The following is an 18,759-nucleotide window of genomic DNA, read 5'->3' as shown; positions in this document are numbered from 1 at the left end:
GGGGGATTTTGTCCCCAGGCCATGCTAAGACTTACGGGTTATCATACCATTGGTTACAGGTCTGCTATTCCTTCTATGGCTAAGACAACTTCTAGCACTCACCAGATTATTTTAGTAACTGGAAGGGGAAGAGGGGAACGCAAGTGCCATACATGACCTTGTGTGACTCCACAAACTCTTCTTAAGCTTCTTGGAAAAATAAACAAGGTTTGTTAGTTGCAGAGGTAAAATGTGTCACAATCACCAAACTGATTCCTGTAGACATCTTCCGTTTGAGGTGTATGCAAAAAATTCTTGTAAGCTACAAATTAGGTCAAATGTGTCCTGGGTATTTTGTTTTTTAAAAAAGCAAAATTTTAAGCATTGACACAGGGACATACAAAGGTTGAACATCAAACTTTAATCTTGAAACCTTTTATCCAGTCCTTAAATTATTAACATGAAAAGGAATGATAAATTGCAATTTTATCATTACCATATCACCGTGTAACAAGCCCTTGTTACAAAATCTCCCTCTACTGTCTCCAAAAAACCAATAGAAAACCCATACATTATATTACCTAATGATCTATTAACAGATGAAATTTTAACCCACTTTATACCAGGAAACTATGAACAGAGGTACTTCAATCACATAGCTTAAAATATGGAGAAAAGACAGGTAAAAAAGTTATCTTAACCTGTAGTAGTCTTTTTTCTTTTTAAAATTTTTATAAAATACACTAATTTCCCAAAATAAAGAATATTATGACACATTGGTGTCAACTTACACAGATGAAAGCTGATGCCAGCTTTTTTTCCTAACTAAAGTTCATTTCACCAAACCTTTATATATTACATGAATATCCAAGTAAAGTATCTTTTTAAAAATTCAACACACAGGAACATAATATACAGTGTTTTATTTTTTTAAAAAAAGGTTAACTTAGGAATGATTTCATCTTCAACCACATGAAGATGTGGTTGTATCTTTTTAAGACCATGAAGCCTCTTGTCATTGCAAGACTTTTCAGTTCATGTTTCTATTTCCCAGTTTTAATTCTTAAAAGAAAAAAAAAAAGATGAAAGGGTTTATTATCTATTTCCCATGAGAAAACTGCGGTAAGGATCTTATTCATTACCAGGCTGTCTCCCCTCCTTTTGTTTTCCGGACTACCCAGATCCATGACTGTGTGGCACCATAATGAAATCAGTGGGAGAGGCCAATGACATCAAAGAATGGATATAAAAAGACAGGCTCGTCTGGATCCCGCCACAATTGTAAGGTGTGGGCAAATTCACTCCCACCAAGCCTTCCAGAGCTCCACAGTCACAGGAGTAGTCTCCTGGTTAACTCATCCTTGAGGTCTGTCTGCTGGGAGGACATAAAAGACCATTTCCACTAATGACTCGTGTAGTGGCTAATGCATGCCTTAGCCAGAGAGGAGACGAGTGCACTGAAGAGACCTTGGTCCGTAGTGGCTTTGGGGTAGAGAAGAGAACACTGTTTATTTTTACACCTCCTGAATTGGTCAATTCTGAGTACAAACTCACCTTAACAGGAAATCGCAATGAAATATACACACCATGCACAGTCTATATTACTGTGGGAATCCAGTAACACATGCAAGACGTGGGGAAAGAATTACAATGGATGAATATGAACTTTTCACAGTGTTTCTTATAGCCTTTGACTTAACATGAGTGCATCACTTACCACCACTATCTCACAAATGTTTTACTTGTGTCCTGGGCATGCAGGTCCGTTGGGATAAAATGGGAAATGACGCTTCATAGCCATTCTCAGACAGTGACAGTGACATAGCCATTCTCAGACAGTGAGTACAACTTCAATTTCCCCTACTTTCCAACCAAACAATTGGGCTGCTTCTGCTATAAAACTAAATATATTTCTGAATACATTTTGTTCAAGTGTTGTGCTGTATTCTTCCTCATTGTTTCAGTCATTTCATTCTAGGAAAATTAAAAACCCACACAATTAAATTGAGGACTAGGTCTTCAGGGTGATTCCTACCAAACTAGAAAGAGAGGGAATCACTAACTTCTCTGCTCTCAAGTTTCTGTCTCTCTACCCCAGGCCCTAATCGACACGGATTCATTTGTATATTTGGTTTCCCAAAGAAGAAAACCAAATTAGAGAACTGGGATTTCTATTTTAAAGAAGCAAAACATAACCCCAAAATATAATGGTAGCAGGGAGGAGGAGAGGGGAAAATGCATTCATTCTATGTCAAAACAAATCTCTTGCTCTCAACAGGAGATAATCCAGCTTCTCCTTAGCTATCATTTCATAAATTAATAATTTCTTAAAATCATAATCCAAAGAACGTATCTATTATACGAAAAGTTCAAGTTTAAAAAAGCAAATAAATTAGTTAAGCCTTGTAAACAGTTGTCCATTTTAGCTATATATCTTAAAAAAAAAAAAAAGGTTTCTCTGTGTAGTAAATCAGACAGTACAAGGCACACCTTACACATCCGATTCCAGACTAATAAAACCCACACAAACATCTTCTTCATTCTGCTCGCTGGGGTAACTGTGCTGGGGCATCGGAGTGACATACCAATCCTTTGCCCATCTCCTGACCATCTGGAAGTCCACAAATGTGCTCTTTCTGTTAAACTGCTTTGTGCTATTTTGTTGTGTGAAGTGATTTGAAGCCTCCTCAGTGTCAGTTTCCTCATATGTTTTCCACAAAGCTTCCTGGGAAAAGGCCAGTTTTCCCATTACGTTGTAATGTGCCTTTGAACCAGCCATCCTCTCGTTTTTTATGAACAAACACGATATCTCCTTCTTTAAGTTCAAGTTCTGCCTCACTCTGAGGAGGATAGGAAACCACCACCCTGTGCCTAGGAAAGAAAGAGATTTTGGTTAAGGAGAATCAAAGCAGTGATTTTAAAAAATGGTGTACTGTTAGTCTGCATGAACCTCAACATAAATAGGAAATAACATTAATTTGTTAATGATTGTAAAACAACTCAAAATGCTGCTATTTTCTGCTTAGTATAGACTTGGTACTAACGAAGATCAGATTTGGATATGTGTGTCAACCCACTACTGATGGCCCAGACTGGTTCATCTGAGTGACCTTAACAAGGACAGCCATCCTTGTTCCCTCCCAGTGTTTGTATCTTGGCCATAAAGGAGAGTTTTGTTTCATTTCCTGGGAGGGGTATCATTTCTGTCCCTCCCTCTTCTCCAAGGAAACAGGAGTGAATTTATTTGATTGGTGAGACTGGCAGAAGTAGCTGAGCGGGGGTGTTCAGTCCTCTCTGAACCGCCTGCCCACAGGCTGAGGAGGCTCTGATCCATCTCTATGTTGTGAGCACACAGAAGTCAGGAAGGTGAGTATGGAAGTCTGTCTCTGTGTCCCTGTGTCCCTTACACTGGGGTTTGACATGGGCGAGGCAGCAATTCTGAGGAAGGTAATCTGCCCCACACGCCCAGATTATCCCTTGGGAAAGTAGTCCCAAGGTCCAGATGTGGAGGCGAGGGCTGTGGCCACAAATTCAATCCAACATTACCAGTAATGAGGTTGACATTCTCTTCTCCATTATTCTGACATTTGGGTCTGTTTCTCCTTGGTTCAGAATTTGGAGTTAGTGGGAGAGGTGTCATTATCGCTTAAAAATGGCAGAAGCCTAGTTGGTTTAATATTATCTACGCCCCTGCCTCCATGCTCCTTAGCTTTCCTAAGCAGAATTACAGCTTGTCGGAAGCCAGAGGGAGGTGACTTGTTTTACATTCCATATCCTTTTATCCTTCTCTATTTTTCCAGCATTATTTGCATTATTTCCCTCCTACTCCTCTTCTCAACAAAAGGGGGGAAAGAATGGTGGTGTATGGTAGCCAACCTCCAAGATGGCCCTAGTGATCTTTGCTTCCTGGTATTCACACTCTTGTGTAGTCTCCTCCTATGATGCACAGGGATGACCTGTGTGACCAATGAAGTGTTACGGAAATGACAGTGGGTGATTTCTGAGGCTAGATCATAAAAAGCATTGTGGCTTCCACTTTGCTTTCTCTTGGATCAGTCACTCAGGAAAATTGGCTGCCATGTTGTGAGGACACGCAACATCTCTATGGAGAGGAAGCACATGGTAAGGCACTGAGGCCTCTTTCCAAAAGTCTAAACTAACCAGAAAAAGTGATGTGAATAAGCCACCTTAGAAGTGGATCCTCCAGCCCCAGTCAGCATCAGCTCAGGCTGATGTCTTGACTACAATCTCAAGAAATACTCTAAGCCAGAACCACCCAGATAAGCTGTTCCATAATTACGTGACCCACAGAAACTGTGAAATAATACATGCTTATTATTTTTTTAAGCCACTGAGTTTTGGGGGTAACTGGTTACATGGCAACAGATAACTAATAAATATATCTTTCATTGTTTGATGCTAAGTAATGAGTAGTCAGTCATAAAGTTGAATTTGGGTTTCTACTTTCATCTGGTTCTCAAAGTCAGAAAATGAGTTTATAACCTCATGGGACCCACTCCTGACTGAAAGTGAAGAATGTTATGGCTTCAAAATGATAGGCAGTTCAGAACAAATTCTATACAACTGTCCCCAAACTTCTGAAACTCATTACAGCCTGCTCCTTTCACCAATTCCCATTCCATATAAACCAAAATCCATTTAAGAAAGACCACAGCAAGAGTCCCAGACTATAACTAAAAAAACACATCTCTGCAAAGCGTAAGTGGCTGCTTGAACAACCTGAGCTCCTTTGGCACAGGGACCAAATTACTATCCAAGATATGAAGCAAAAGCACAGTACGGAAGTTGGCTTATATCTGAGAAAGGTTCAGCTCATTCAGGCATGAATATTCATAGACCACAAGGCTGGGGTTCGATCGAGCATGGAATGAGGAAGGAAGCACGGCACTGTGGGAAAAACACTGGCCTAAGGATTGACACAGCCTTTAAGGTCAGTTGGAGCAGCTTAACTTTGGGCCAGTTATCTCAGCTCTCAGTCTGTTTCCTCATCTGTAGAATAGGACTATAATGAGTTAAACAAGTATGATGCTCTTCGTACAGTGTCTGACAAAGAGTTCTACCCTAAGATATTAGCTCCCATGATGATCATATGGCTTAGACAAGAGTAGGCAGAGGCCTGGCCCCTCAAGGAGGTGAAGGATGGGCCAGTCAGTGGCTGGACATCTCTAACAAGGAAACGAACGCAGGCCACAACCTAAAGCATTTCCTGAAAATGAAATCTGACAAACTTTAGATCGACACAGTTAGGGTTTTCAAATCCCTTCTTTGATATCTTTATTTTATTTTGAGACAGCCTTGCTTTATTGCCCAGGCTGGTGTGCAGTGACGCAATCACAGCTCACTGTAGCCTTGACCTCCCAGGCTTAACTGATCTTCCTACGTCAGCCTTCCAGCTGGGACTATAGGTGTGTGCCACCAAACCTGGCTAATCTTTTTACTTTTTGTAGAGATGGCATCTCACTATATTGCCCAGGCTGGTCTTGAACTCCTGGGCTCAAGCAATCTTCCAGCCTCAGCCCCACAAAGTGCTGGGATTACAGACATCAGCCGCTACACCCGGCCCTCTGACACCTTTATAAGCAAGACAAATAATTGCATCATGAATTTATCCGAAAGAAGGATCCAGATGACATTTCTCAAGTCTAATGTCAACATGCTAAAAATCCATGGAAAAAGCAATGATGTAGATGCCATGTGGCGTAAGTTAAAAATTTAAGGCAAAGTTTTGTAATTCTGGGAAAAAATGTACAAGTGCCTCAAAACATATTCAGAGTAGATTTCTCATGAGATATATTCCCTACTTGTTCTCTGTGAGCTGCCTTAAAGGTGAAATGGAATAAAAATGGTTATTGCAAAACTTGAAGTGAATTAGATTAATATATGCATTTTATAAAATGCACTAAACCAATTTTATAAAAAAAAATTTTTGAACTAGAACTGCTGCTGGGCTAAGAACATACTCTTCCTGCCAAGTTCCCAGTGGGAAAAAATTTTCATTGCTAAGTTTTATAAACCTCGGTGGGGGCGGGTGGAATGAGAAACTATGTGCATAATGGAAACTGTGACATAGTCTTGATCGCATGAAGACTACCAGGTGCAGGAGTAATAGACTCTACTTAGAAATCTTCCAGCTCAGGTCCTGATCTTGAGCCTTGTGAGGCGGTCTGCAGTTTTCTAATACAGATTTGTAAGGCCAAATACTGGGCATAACTGGCCAACTATTTCAGGCATTGAAAGGCTTTGCCAAGTAGAACATTTACAGACCAACAAACAGATGTGACGCACAGCTGCAGAGGCCCTTTACATCTGCTGCTCCACCTTCTGCCTCACTCGGATTATGCTTTCCTCTATATGAACAGGGGTTTGGGGAAGTTCTGAACCTCAGGAGTCAATTAATACTCTCCTATGACCTGCATGGGACCTGCTGATCTACCTTCAAAATCTGCACCCCATCCACTCCTCTTCATTGTCACTGTCACTATCCTGGTTGATGACCTCATTACCTTCCACCTGGTCAAATATCTTTTTTTTTTTTAATTTTTATTTTTTTTAAGATGGAGTTTCGCTCTTGTCCAAGCTGGAGTGCAATGGCATGATCTCGGCTCACTGCAACCTCCGCCTCCTGGGTTCAAGCAATTTTCCTGCCTCAGCCTCCTGAGTAGCTGGGATTACAGGCATGTGCCACCACGCCCGACTAATTTTTGTATTTTTAATAGAGGCAGGGTTTCAACATATTGGCCAGGCTGGTCTCTAACTCCTGACCTGGTGATCCACCTGCCTTGGCCTCCCAAAATGCTGGGATTACAGGTGTAAGCCACTGTGCCCGGCATCCACCTGGTCAAATATCTACCTGTCTTTCTTGCTTCAAGTCTCTTCCTGTCCCCAACCCAGTCTATGCAGCGCTCACATACTAATATTCTTAAGTGGCAACTCTATTTGCAGCTACCCACTGCCAAAAAATCATTAACAGCTTTACAACGCCTATGAGCAAGGTTAATCCTCAGCCTGGTATGCGAAGCCCTCGGTGATCAGGCCTTAATCTCTTTTTACACAGCTGTAGCTACTATTATCACCACCAAAGTCCCAAACACTCCCCTAAGCCTGAACACGTCCCCTATACAGGGCCTTTACGTCCCCCACGCCATACCTTGGCTCATGCAGTTCCTTCCAGTGGGAATTTCCTTTGACATTATCTCTCCCATCCATACTCTATCATTCTCTCAAAGCCTGGCTCCAGTTCTCCCCTGTGAAATCTCCAGCCCCATGGCTGGAGGCAATTTCATGCCTGACTAAATCCCAGAGGCCTCCATGTATATGTCTTACGGCACTTAGCACAGTCTACATTGTATTATTACCATCTGTGTCCCTGTCTCGTTTATTCTACCAAACCATAAACTGCTTGAAGCACGGTGAGATGATGCTAAATTCACTTTATATGCCTCATAGTACTTAGCATAGTACGTTTAATTCTTAATAAGCATGTCAAGTGGCAAAAAGAAAAGGCCTAATAGTATAGAAAAACTATTTCTTAAAATGTACAAAGCTCCTTAAAAAGGAATGAAATTCTGACACATGCTACAACAGGGATGAACCTTGCAAACGTTATGCTAAGTGAAATAAGCTGCATGCATACAGAAGGACGACTATCTTATGATTCCACTTTTGAGGTGCCCAGAAGTCACTTAGGAGGACAGCAAGTAGAAGGGTGGTTGCAGGGCCTGGAGGAGGGGGAATGAAGAATTAGTGCTTAATGAGACAGATTCAGTTGAGGATGAGAAAAAGTTCTAGAAATGGATAGCAGTGAATGGTTGTATGACATGAATGTACTTAATGCCACTGAATTGTACACTTGAAAAAATAGTAAATTTTCATGTATACTTTACCACAATTAAATAAATAAGATATACGAATGAATAAAATTTTTTGTTTAAAAAAAAGGAAAAGAAAAAAAGGAAAAATGTATAAAGCTGACTGGTACCTTGGTTGGAAAGCACCCCGTTCCCTTTGAACAAAGCACTGTGGAGGCATTACCGGGTGACCAGAGTGGCTCACAGACTGGTCCCTGAATGACCTCTGCCTCTTGGTGGCTGTGTGACCTTAACTTTTGGTGATAACTGCCAAGGTAGAATTCAAGAAACAGAGTCTTGCAATATAAAGAAACTCCACACACTTCCAGTGCTATGGTATTTTAGCTTCCATCTGAATGGGCATTTGCAGTCTTTTATTAGTATACATTTCCTGCTTCCTTTATTTTTCTGGCCTCTCTGGTGTTCTCTGTAGTTCATACATTTTCATTTCTAATTGCCCCTGGTATAGCTCAAATTGGCTTCCATGTTGCTCTGGGAGGCACTCAGTCCATCACTCTGACCTGGGTGAGTAACCACTTACTGCTTTCTGCCAGTTGCCACAGCAATCTAATATTCAATTAAGTATTTCACTGGCAAAACCATACTAGTTCCCTTTGTAGCTTGCTCCAAGTCCAAGTAAATTATGTCCGTTGCTTCACCCAGTGGGTTCATTGTCACTGATTCAAAGAAATTAATCATGCTGGTTAAGCCCAGCTGCCTTTCTGTAAATCTATCTCTATCCAATTTGTATGTTTCCAAGTGTTCTAGCTTAATCCCTGATCAAAGATCATACACAGGTTTTTTTTTTTTTTTTTTTCCAATTTAGGAGATAAGCTTATAGGTATGTGGTTCTCAGTTTAATTCCTAAATTGAAAAATACACACAGATAAAGGTGACTTGCTGTGTCTCCCCGAACTCTTTATATATATATATTTATTATTTTTCTTTGGAAGAAAAGTAAACCTGTCACATACTTTATTTTATTTGCCATCCCTTCTGAAATATTTTCTTTCCACTTTCTCTTTGCAATTTCCTAATTATTTTTTCTCAATCCTTCTAAAATAGAGCCTAAAATATTTGTTCTATTATTTCTGCTGTCATCAATTTTACATTTTCTGCCTCCAGGATATAGTGCTATTTCTTGCTTGTTTTCTTCAGTCTCTCTAACAAACACAGAAGAATCCTTTTGTTCCTCAGAGAATTCTTTCTGCTGACACCAAGACCTGTCATCACACTTCAAGGTTCATCCTTTCTTATTATGAGATTGCTTAAGTCTTTATATCACGTGGTTGCTTCTTTCCATTGACAGCACCGGCTGCCCCAGTCACATTCTTTTTTTTTTTTTTGAGATGGAGTCTCGCTCTGTCACCCAGGCTGGATGGAGTGCAGTGGTGTGATTGTAGCTCACTGCAACCTCCGCCTCCCGGGTTCAAGCATTTCTCTGCCTCAGCCTCCCGAGTAGCTGGGATTACAGGTGCCTGCCACCACACCTGGCTATTTTTTTTTTTTTTTTTTTTTTTGCATTTTTAGTAGAGAAAGGGTTTCACCATCTTGGCCAGGCTGGTCTTGAACTCCTGACCTCGTGATCCACCCACCTCAGCCTCCCAAAGTGCTGGGATTATAGGCGTGAGCCACCGTGCCTGGCATGTTCTTTTACTTTAGATATATGAGATAGGGTCATGGTCTGAGAGGAAATTTTATGCTTGTTCTCACTATAATCTGTAGATGAATTCTATCTCATAGTGTCACAATAATATACATTGAAAAATACTTCTCTGAAATTCTCTCAGTCAGTAGAATTTCTACCAAAAGAACCCTGGGCTCCTTCTGCATTTTGCCAGGGCAAGAGTTGTTGATGCTTGTATTGTAAATCAGGGATTAGTCCTAGATCCTGAAATGTTTTCTCGATCATACTAATATAAAAGTTAATCTTTCCTTCATTTTCACCACTGAGCATTTTTTATTGTGTTGAAATAAAAAATAATTTAAAATAAAAATGAAACTTATTGTGTTTAAAATATGAAAACAAGTAATCCCTAAATTCTATACTTGGTGGCTTTTAATTAATCAAAAAATTTCATTCCCAGTGAATAACATAACATTTTCCTATACGTTTCCGCACATTTTTCCTGCTATTTTTACTGTGAGACAGATCTAAGAATCCAAGGTAAGTAACTACTATTACCATCGCTGTATGAAAGCAAGGGCTAGGGAAAGTTGGTCAGCTTGGCTATTATATTTAATATTGCATTGAACATATGGATTATAAAAATATAAACTTGGGTAGAAATCTTCTCCAAAGACCCCTTTCCCACTTGTAAAAATTCAAATGGTTATACAAAAAAACCTGTCAAAGAATTCCAGCATGCCCGGGCCCATCTGTCCTGTCATTAAATTCTCTCTGTTTCCTGTCTGATGTGCATCCCCCGCCCCCTGAAACGCCATCACCTGTGTGCACTAGCAATTCCTTCTTTTCAGATGAACTGAACAGCAGGAGCCTGCTGTTAGAAAGGAGCTCCTCTAAGAGGAAGGGACCGGAATGCAGAAGCCACAGAGACTGAGGACATCTGGCAACTGAAAAGGAACGCATTAGGGGGAGGGAGGCTGCAGTGCCCATGCCAGCGCCTAGGGAAAGTCTGGGCAAAGTGACCCATCACTCAAAAGAGTCACACAAATACCACAAATGAGAGGGAACACAGGAGAGACGGCCTCAGGGCTTGAAGGAAAAACTGCAGATCAGTGCCTGGAGGGAGGGAGGGAGGCTTTGTGACCAAGAGAAAGCAAACAAGTAACTGGACCAACTCCAGGGACAGAAGGTGCTATCCCTGGAAAGCAGACCAATACAGCAGGAGAAAGGCTGACTCTCAGAATAAAAGATTCAGTGAATTCTGGACAAAATTTCAAAGCTTTACTAAGAGCACAACAGATGAGAGGAAAGATAAAATGATTTCATTTGTAGGGAGAGAAACACTTTTTTTAGGGTAATGGCTCATTTTAAAGCTGGTTTTATGTGGATTAGAACTATAGACAATTATTGTACAGCACTATAAAAATAAATATCATAAATTGTGGCTGGGCTTGGTGGCTCACGCCTGTAATCCCAGCACTTTGAGAGGCCAAGGCAGGTGGATTGCCTGAGCTCAGGAGTTCGAGACCAGCCTGGCCAACATGGCAAAACCCTGTCTCTACTAAAAATACAAAAAATTAGCCAGGCATGGTGTGCACCTGCAATCATAGCTACTCGGGAGGCAGAGGCAGGAGAATCACTTGAACCCGGGAAGTGGAGGTTGCAGTGAGCCGAGATTGCACCACTATACTCCAGCCTGGGCAACAGAGTGAGACTCTCGTTGCAAAAAAAAAAAAAAAAAAAAAAAAAAAAATCATAAATTGTAAGCTTTGTACTTAATCTACATAGGTTTGAAATTTACTCTTTGCCATTTTTCCTAGTTTATTTTTAAGTAAAAAAGTGTGCCAAAAATATGAATGCAGGCCTCAGGTTTTGGTGGCTACAAATATACCTATGGCTTCATCTGAAATACAGAGGTAAGGTGAATTTAAGGTATTTAAAAACATAACACTTTATAGTAAGATTTCAAGTCAGCAACACGGAAAATGCTACCAAAAAGGCAATACCTCCAAAAAGCAGATAATACTTAATACAAATACTATATATTTATATGTGATATAAAGAGAGTCCACTATTTTGAGTATACTTCATGATGCTTTCCAATGTAATGAATAGTGCTTCATTGTTGAGTTTAAATAATCCTAGTAGCTATTTGTCTCATTAAATATATATTTTCTTTCCTAACACATTCCTAGAACCCCAGTGGGGTATCAAACAGAACTGCTCCCTTTTGTATAATTATTCAAGGCTGGCATCACTAAAACAGGGCTTATTACTCTGAGTGTAACTGAATCAAGTCACTTGGTCAGGAGGAGGGTCAGAACTGAGACTGAGAACTTAGCCACACTCTTCTGGCTCAGGAAGAAGAAGAGAGTTCTTCACTGGGCATGGTGGCTCATGCCTGTAATCCCAGCACTGTGGGAGGTCAGGGCAGGAGAATGGCTTGAGTCCAGGAGTTCAAGACTAGCCTGGGCAAGATGGGAGACCCCGTCTTTACAAAAAAACACAAAACAAAAAATTGCTGGGAATGGTGGCACAGGCTTGTGGTCCCAGCCACCCAGGAAGCTGAGGTGGGAGGATCACTTGAGCCCAAGATGTTGAGGCTACAGTGAGCTGTGACTGCACCACTGCACTGAAGCCTGTGCAACAGAGCAAGACCCTGCCTCAAAAAAAAAAAAAAAAAACAAAAAAGAAAAACAAACAAAAAAAACTTTCTTAAAATATTGTGAAATTTTTTTGCAATTTTTTTTTAGCTCATCAGCTATCATTAATGTTAGTGTGTATATATATATATGTAATGTAAAATATTTTTAACAGTATCTATAAATACATGTGTGTATATATATTTATTATTTTTATTTTTTATGAGATGGAGTCCTGCTCTGTCACCCAGGCTGGGGTGCAGTGGCACGATCTCCATTCACCGCAATCTCTGCCTCCCGGGTTTAAGTGATTCTCCTGCCTCAGCCTCCCAAGTAGCTGGGATTACAGGGACCTGCCACCACGCCTGACTATTTCTTTGTATCTTAGCAGAGACAGGGTTTTACCATGTTGCTGGGATTACAGGCATGAGCCACCATGCCCAGTCATATGAGTATATTTTATATGTGGCCCAAGACAATTCTTCCTTTAGTGTGGCCCAGGGAGGCCAAAAGATTGGACACACCTGCTCTAGTTGCTGCACAACTAACAGGAAACAATGTAAACTTTTAATGAAAAAGGCAAAGCATTAAAAAAAAAAAGAGCGATTGCTGGCAATGGAATAGATACAAGAAAGAAGTAAATCCATGAACAAGTTCCCAGTGATTGACAGTTTTTACCTGGACACAATTTTGGCATGGTAGAGTAGAGAAAATAAAGGAAAAGGAAGGCTGGGGACCAACCCATTAAGAAACATGGAAGGAAAAAGGAAAAAAGAAAACAGTATGTTGTGTCAAGTGGGAAAAAAATTCAGTGCTTATTTTCATAAGCTCAGTTTCAAAAGTTAGGAAGATATGGCAAAACATCTTAAATATCACAATAAACGTTCCAGCCTAAAGCCTGTTGTTCATTTTTTAGTTTTTTCCTGGAACAAAGTTGAACTCACCTTTCACAAACAACAGGTCTAGACTCATTCAAGACAGGACCCAGGGAGGAACAGGCCTGGCGAGGAGGTGGAGCGATGGGGACGGCGGAATCCAGGGAACTTGCCTTCCTGTGAAAAGCATCCTGGGCCAGGGCTGCTCCTGCCGCTGCAGTCGTGACCGGTCCATCCCCGTCCACAGGGCAGGAGCCTGCTCTGCTGTGGCCACCTCCTGGTGGCAGTTCGGGCCCCACTGCTCCCTGGAGAGGAAGCTCTGCACTGCCCAGCTCCACTTCTAGGGTGGGCGATGCTGGAGGAGACATACGGGGCTTCCGTTTAGTGGAGGCGCCAGAAAGCAACTTCAACAAACCCTTTTTTTCTTTCTGGAAAAAAAAAAATGAGCCTTAGTTGGAGAATGACAGTACTATTGCTGGTGTAATCAAAATGGCCCTATCGTTCATTATTAATTTTAAATTTTTCATTTTAATTTTTGTGGGTACATAGCAGGTGTATGGGGCCTTATGGTTTCAATGTTTGGTTTGATCTTTCTACATTACTTCTGTTGATAATTGGTTATTCATAATCTGGCCACTAATTTTTGTGTGGTGCTAACCTGACCTTTACTTCTCCTCCTTCTCCCTTTCTGCTATATATTTTTTTTGTTTGGTTTTGGACATTCTGTTGAAGTAGGACAAACCGATAAAAAAGATGTAAGACAATAAAACTCACCAATTCACATCCCAGGTTTGGTAAAAGCATTAGTAGATATTTTAGGATAAAATGGAAATTTCAGATTATGGATTTAATTTCCTGAACTTCTGCCTATCCTATCTCTAATTGCTGTAAGACAGCTGACTGCATGCAGAATTAAATGTAAACATGACAGCACTTTATTCCACAGGCATGGACATGAGCCTTATCGCTTATAGGCAGTGATCAGAATTAAGGGCTAAACTACTTCTCACATGTCGCCACCTCGATTAAATGTAACAAGCCAATAAAACAGAAGTCAAACCACATCTCCCTTGCAAGTACCTCCTTGATAAGACATCCATTTTAAGGAAAGCTTCAGTATACTTAGAAACAAGTTGATTTCTCCTTTCGCAAGCAAATATACAAATAAGCATTTTGTTTGTTTGTTTTTTCAACCATCACAATTCCACAGAAGCCATCTCTTGAATTTTTGTCTCTTTTGATACTTTCTATCTTAGATCTGCTAGGAAAATCAGATGTCAAGAGAGTGCTCCTTCATTCTGAAACCTTAAGCATGAATGTTCTTTCTGATGACCAAGTTTAACATGATCCTTTAAAATTGTTTTACTAAGATGTCAACTGGATCATTAAGTCCTCTGAATGGAAGCACTGCTTGAACATGAAACACTTCATAGATAACTATTTCTTTAGAAAGCCCTGTAGGCAAATTGGAATTATTAAGGCCCACTAACAGGGAAACAGAAATTATAAGGGACCTGCTGAGGAATTTTTCTTGGGAATAATAGCTTAGACTCAGTAAAAACTCCTTGGGAAAATGAATCTAAATTCCTAACAACATTGTTCCATTACAGACAGTATGGCAGAAAAAAGGAGACAAAAGCAATAATTTATCAGACTATGAGGAACAATCCCAGGGACAGTGCACCATAGTCCCCAGTTACCTAAAGCTGCTCAAGGACATGTGAGCCTGAGGGCTAGAAATGGGAAAAGAGGGTGGGAGTGGGTGCTAAAGTCATTTCTGTACTTGCTTGACCTGGGCTACAGATGAGCAGAGCCAGCTGATCCCCACCACCCTGCAACTCTCCCGGGTAGAGGATGATCCTTTTGCATTTCTCTTTATAGCCTGTCCTCAGCTGATCTTACGCGCTTTCGCTTCACTCATTCAATGCCACATTTTCTGTGGGGCTAGTATGTGCATTCTAATGAATGTCCTCACAAACTTGGACTGCCTGCGTAAGTGCAGTGACAGTGCTGTATATACCGCTCTATCTCACCCAGTGGCGAGTGCGGGGCCCTACACCCACTAAAGCTTAGAGGCTGAGAAAATATTGGAAGAGGATGAGACCAGTGAAAGGAAGGAAAAATATAGCTAGCTCAGGCCTAAGGAAATAAAGGATATGTTGGATTCCCCAGATCCAGAGGCAATAAAGCCTTTCAATAAAGCCTATGGTCAATGAAGTGGTCTGACTAAGCACCTGTCAATGCTGCTCCGTACTTGTTGTAGAGAGCCTGAGGTCTGGAAGTCCAAGGTATGACGTGCAAAAGAATATCGTCCAGTAGCTTCCGCTTCTAAGGTAGCAGTCAGCTGCGACTTCCAGCTATTTTTGCCATGATGTAAGAAAGCACACGCTAGTCCACGGACCCCCAAAGGTCCAGTGAGAACATCAAGTCCATTGATAAATTACAATCTCAGCAAGCCATAGCTAAAGCCATTTCTTAAAAGCTCAGTTCTGAGCACTCAGTAAAATATCAGATAACTCAACGGCACTCAGGGAACAGCCTCTAAAGTGATTAAGAAGAAAGATGACTTAATTCATCTAAAATGATTAAACGCATTAAATACAGCTTGCTTTAATGACTTCTAAGGGATGTCTTATCATCATCAACTGAGGCTGACTACCCACAGAGCAGAAGGCAGAGGATTAGAAATCATGGCATGGCACAAGGGGTAAGGGGTGGGGGTGGTAATACAGAAAAGATGCTGTCCTAGTTCCAAGGAACCATGCTTTCAATGGCATATTCCGATTTTTTCTCTTAGCAGAATACTGTTCCACTTGAGAGAGATCATTTTGCAAACTCAGACACTTAGCATCTACAAGCACCATTATTTTTTCAAAAACCAACAGCAGACATGAAAACTAAATGAATTAATAAAGACTACATTCAGGCTGGGCACAGTGGCTCACACCTGTAATTCTAGCACTTTGGGAGGCTGAAGCAGGAGGATCACTTGAGCCCAGGAGTTCAAGATCAGCCTGGGCAACATAGGGAAACCCTGCCTCTACAAAAATACAAATGAAAAAGTTAGCTAGGTGTGGTGGTGCACGCCTGTGGTCCCACCTACTCAGGAGCCTGAGGTGGGAGGGAGGGTTGCTCGAGCCTGGAGGTGGAAGTTACAGTGAGCTATGACATGCCATTGCACTCCAGCCTGGGTGATAGAGGGATACCCTGTAGCAAAACAAAACAATGCAAAAAAAAAAAAAACAAAACAAAAAAACAAAAAAAAAAAAACAAACACCTTGGAGGAGGAAGAAAAATCATTTGAACAAAGAAAATGATCACTAGAGGCTGGGCACAGTGGCTTACACCTGTAATCCCAGCATTTTGGGAGGCCCAGGCAGGAGTACTGCTTGAGCCCAGGAGTTTGAGAGCCACCTGGACAACACAGCAAGACCCCATCTCTACCAAAATAAAATTACCTAGGTATGGTGGCTCATGCCTTTAGTCCCAGCTAGGAGGGTCGTTTAAGACCGGGAGTTCAGGCTGCAGTGAGGTATGATTGCGCGACTGCACTCCAGCCTGGGTGACAGAATGAGATCTCGTTTAAAAAATTAATAATAAAGGAAGGAAGAAAGAAAATGATCAGTAGAGACTTCAAGAAAAATGTTCAGAAAATAAAATGAATATTTAAAAACCAGATAGGACCTCTGCGTAAGAAAATCCATAATAATAAGCCAGGTGCAGTGGTGTGAACCTGTAGTCCCAGCTACTTGGGAGGCTGAGGTGGAAGGACTGCTTGAATCCAGGAGTTCAAGACTAGCTTGGGCAACATGGTAAGACCCTATCTCTTAAAATAAACAAATAAATAAATGAAAAGAACAATAGGAAAGGTCCTAAAACACTGAAGAAAATCTGTGGTTGGCTCCTTAAGGCAGAACCATCGGGAATTTGGGGGTGAGGGATTTGAGACACTAAATGATGACCTTGTGTGGCCCACCTGTAGGAAAGGTGGCTTTTAGGAGTGGATCTAGGATATGGCAGAGTGCATGTTGACCAACACCCACTCCTGCTGACTCACATGGAATCAATGTCAATGTCAGGTGAGACTTACAAAGCACCGCTGGAGATTTTGAAGTCACGGGTAGAAAATGGAAGCACTTGAGGTAGACACTGGCATCAGAGGTGGTTCCTCCTCTTTTTCTAAAGTAAGGTTAGAACTTAGAGAACTTAAGAACAATTACACAACTGTACTAATCAAAAAGATTTTTTTCAGGCCAGGTGCAGTGGTTCATGCCTGTAATCCCAACACTTTGGGAGGGCAAGGCAGGGGGATCACTTGAGGCCAGGAGTTCAAGACCACCAACATGGTGAAGCCTTGTCTCTACTAAAAACACAAAAGTTGGCTGTGAGTGGAGGTGCATGCCTGTTGTCCCACCTACCTGGGAGGCTGAGGTGGTAAAATTACTTGAACCCGGGAGGCAGAGGTTGCAGTGAGTCGAGATCACACCACGGCACTCCAGCCTGGGAGATCTAGTTCTGTCACCCAGGCTGGAGGGCAGTGGCATTAACGTAGCTCACTGCAGCCTTGACCTCCTGGGCTGAAGCCATCCTCCCACCTCAGCCTCCCAAGTAGCTAGGACTACGGGCACATATTACCATGCCCAGCTAATTAAAAATAATTTTTTCTTTTTTTGGTAGAGATAGGGTTTTGCTAAATTGCTGAGGGTGATCTTGTACTTCAGGACTCAAGTGATCTGCCCACCTTGGTCTCCCAAACTTTTGGGATTATAAGTGTGAGCCACTGTGCCCAGCCTTAATCTTTTCATAACAACAAAACCCAATAAAACATATATACATATACATAAGTATCTCTTAAAGATTTGGAAACGCATTTTCCTGGAGATTAGTTGATCAAATAATGGAGGCTTTGAACTGAATATGAAGTAAGAAATATGTCCAGATAAAGTTGTTATACTGATGACAGTGGAAAATATTAGGGATCTCATAGAAGGAAGAATAACAATGGTAGAAAAGGTCTAGGATTTCAAACAAGAAAGAACTGAGATGAAACAGAGTTTCAGATGCCTGTTTATCAAACCACAGAGTGCAGACACCAAAGTTAGCTACAGATTTTAACACAAGGACAAAAACACAGCGTCTAGAGATCCCTGAGACTTTGCACAACAGGACTTCCAAATAAAATACTATTCAAAAGAGTAGCCGGTTAGAAGAGAAGCTGCGACAGTCCCATCTGCACATTATAAAATTATATTTCTCTGTGGAACAGCAGCAGTAGCCCACTGCAGAGCAGCTGGGTACAGAGAACAGGAGGGGCAGTAGGCACACTACCATGTGGGAGATGCACCATGCATTGCTGATAGGTTTAAGTAAATGGATGATGATGCTCACAGTATGATGAGGAAAGACAGAAATAATGAGGACGTTATCAAATACCTAGATATCTGCTGTAAGTCTCAACTAAAACTAGGATCTCTAATACAGTTTTTCCTTGCTGACAGTTTAATCTCACAGAAAGTTGAGCAAACTGCAACTTTGGATCTAATTCTGATCAACTAGAGGGAGGGCAGAAACCAGAGAGGGGTGGAGATGTTCTGCTGATGAAGCAGAAATATCGAGAACTTGGAATAAAGCATGGAAAAAGAGGCTGGTGATAGTCAGGTTTGAACTTTATAGTTTAAAAGAATTGATTTTTAAATGTTCAAAGAAAATATATGCATGACCCAAAACTCAAAAGGGAAGATGCTTCAAGAGGAACAGGAAGGCTCTCA

At 41.2% G+C, this 18,759-nt stretch overlaps 1 protein-coding gene across 1 annotated transcript in view; it reads right to left on the bottom strand.

Moving 5' to 3' along the window:
• Window positions 1-380: 380 nt before the first annotated feature.
• SH3RF1 (SH3 domain containing ring finger 1) overlaps window positions 381-18,759 on the bottom strand; it is a 178,425-nt gene continuing 160,046 nt past the window's right edge. The window contains exons 11-12 of the mRNA XM_023228815.2: window positions 13,061-13,419; window positions 381-2,850 (exon numbers count right to left, since the gene is read on the bottom strand). Coding sequence (XP_023084583.2) covers window positions 2,682-2,850; window positions 13,061-13,419 — 528 coding nt within the window. The 3' untranslated portion in view covers window positions 381-2,681. The remainder of the gene's footprint in view (window positions 2,851-13,060; window positions 13,420-18,759) is intronic.

This window comes from Piliocolobus tephrosceles, chromosome 3, assembly GCF_002776525.5.
Source record: "Piliocolobus tephrosceles isolate RC106 chromosome 3, ASM277652v3, whole genome shotgun sequence".
In the NCBI taxonomy this organism is placed as follows: domain Eukaryota; kingdom Metazoa; phylum Chordata; class Mammalia; order Primates; family Cercopithecidae; genus Piliocolobus; species Piliocolobus tephrosceles.
Note: the sequence above shows the minus strand (reverse complement) of the source record. Positions and strands in the feature narration are given on the sequence as shown.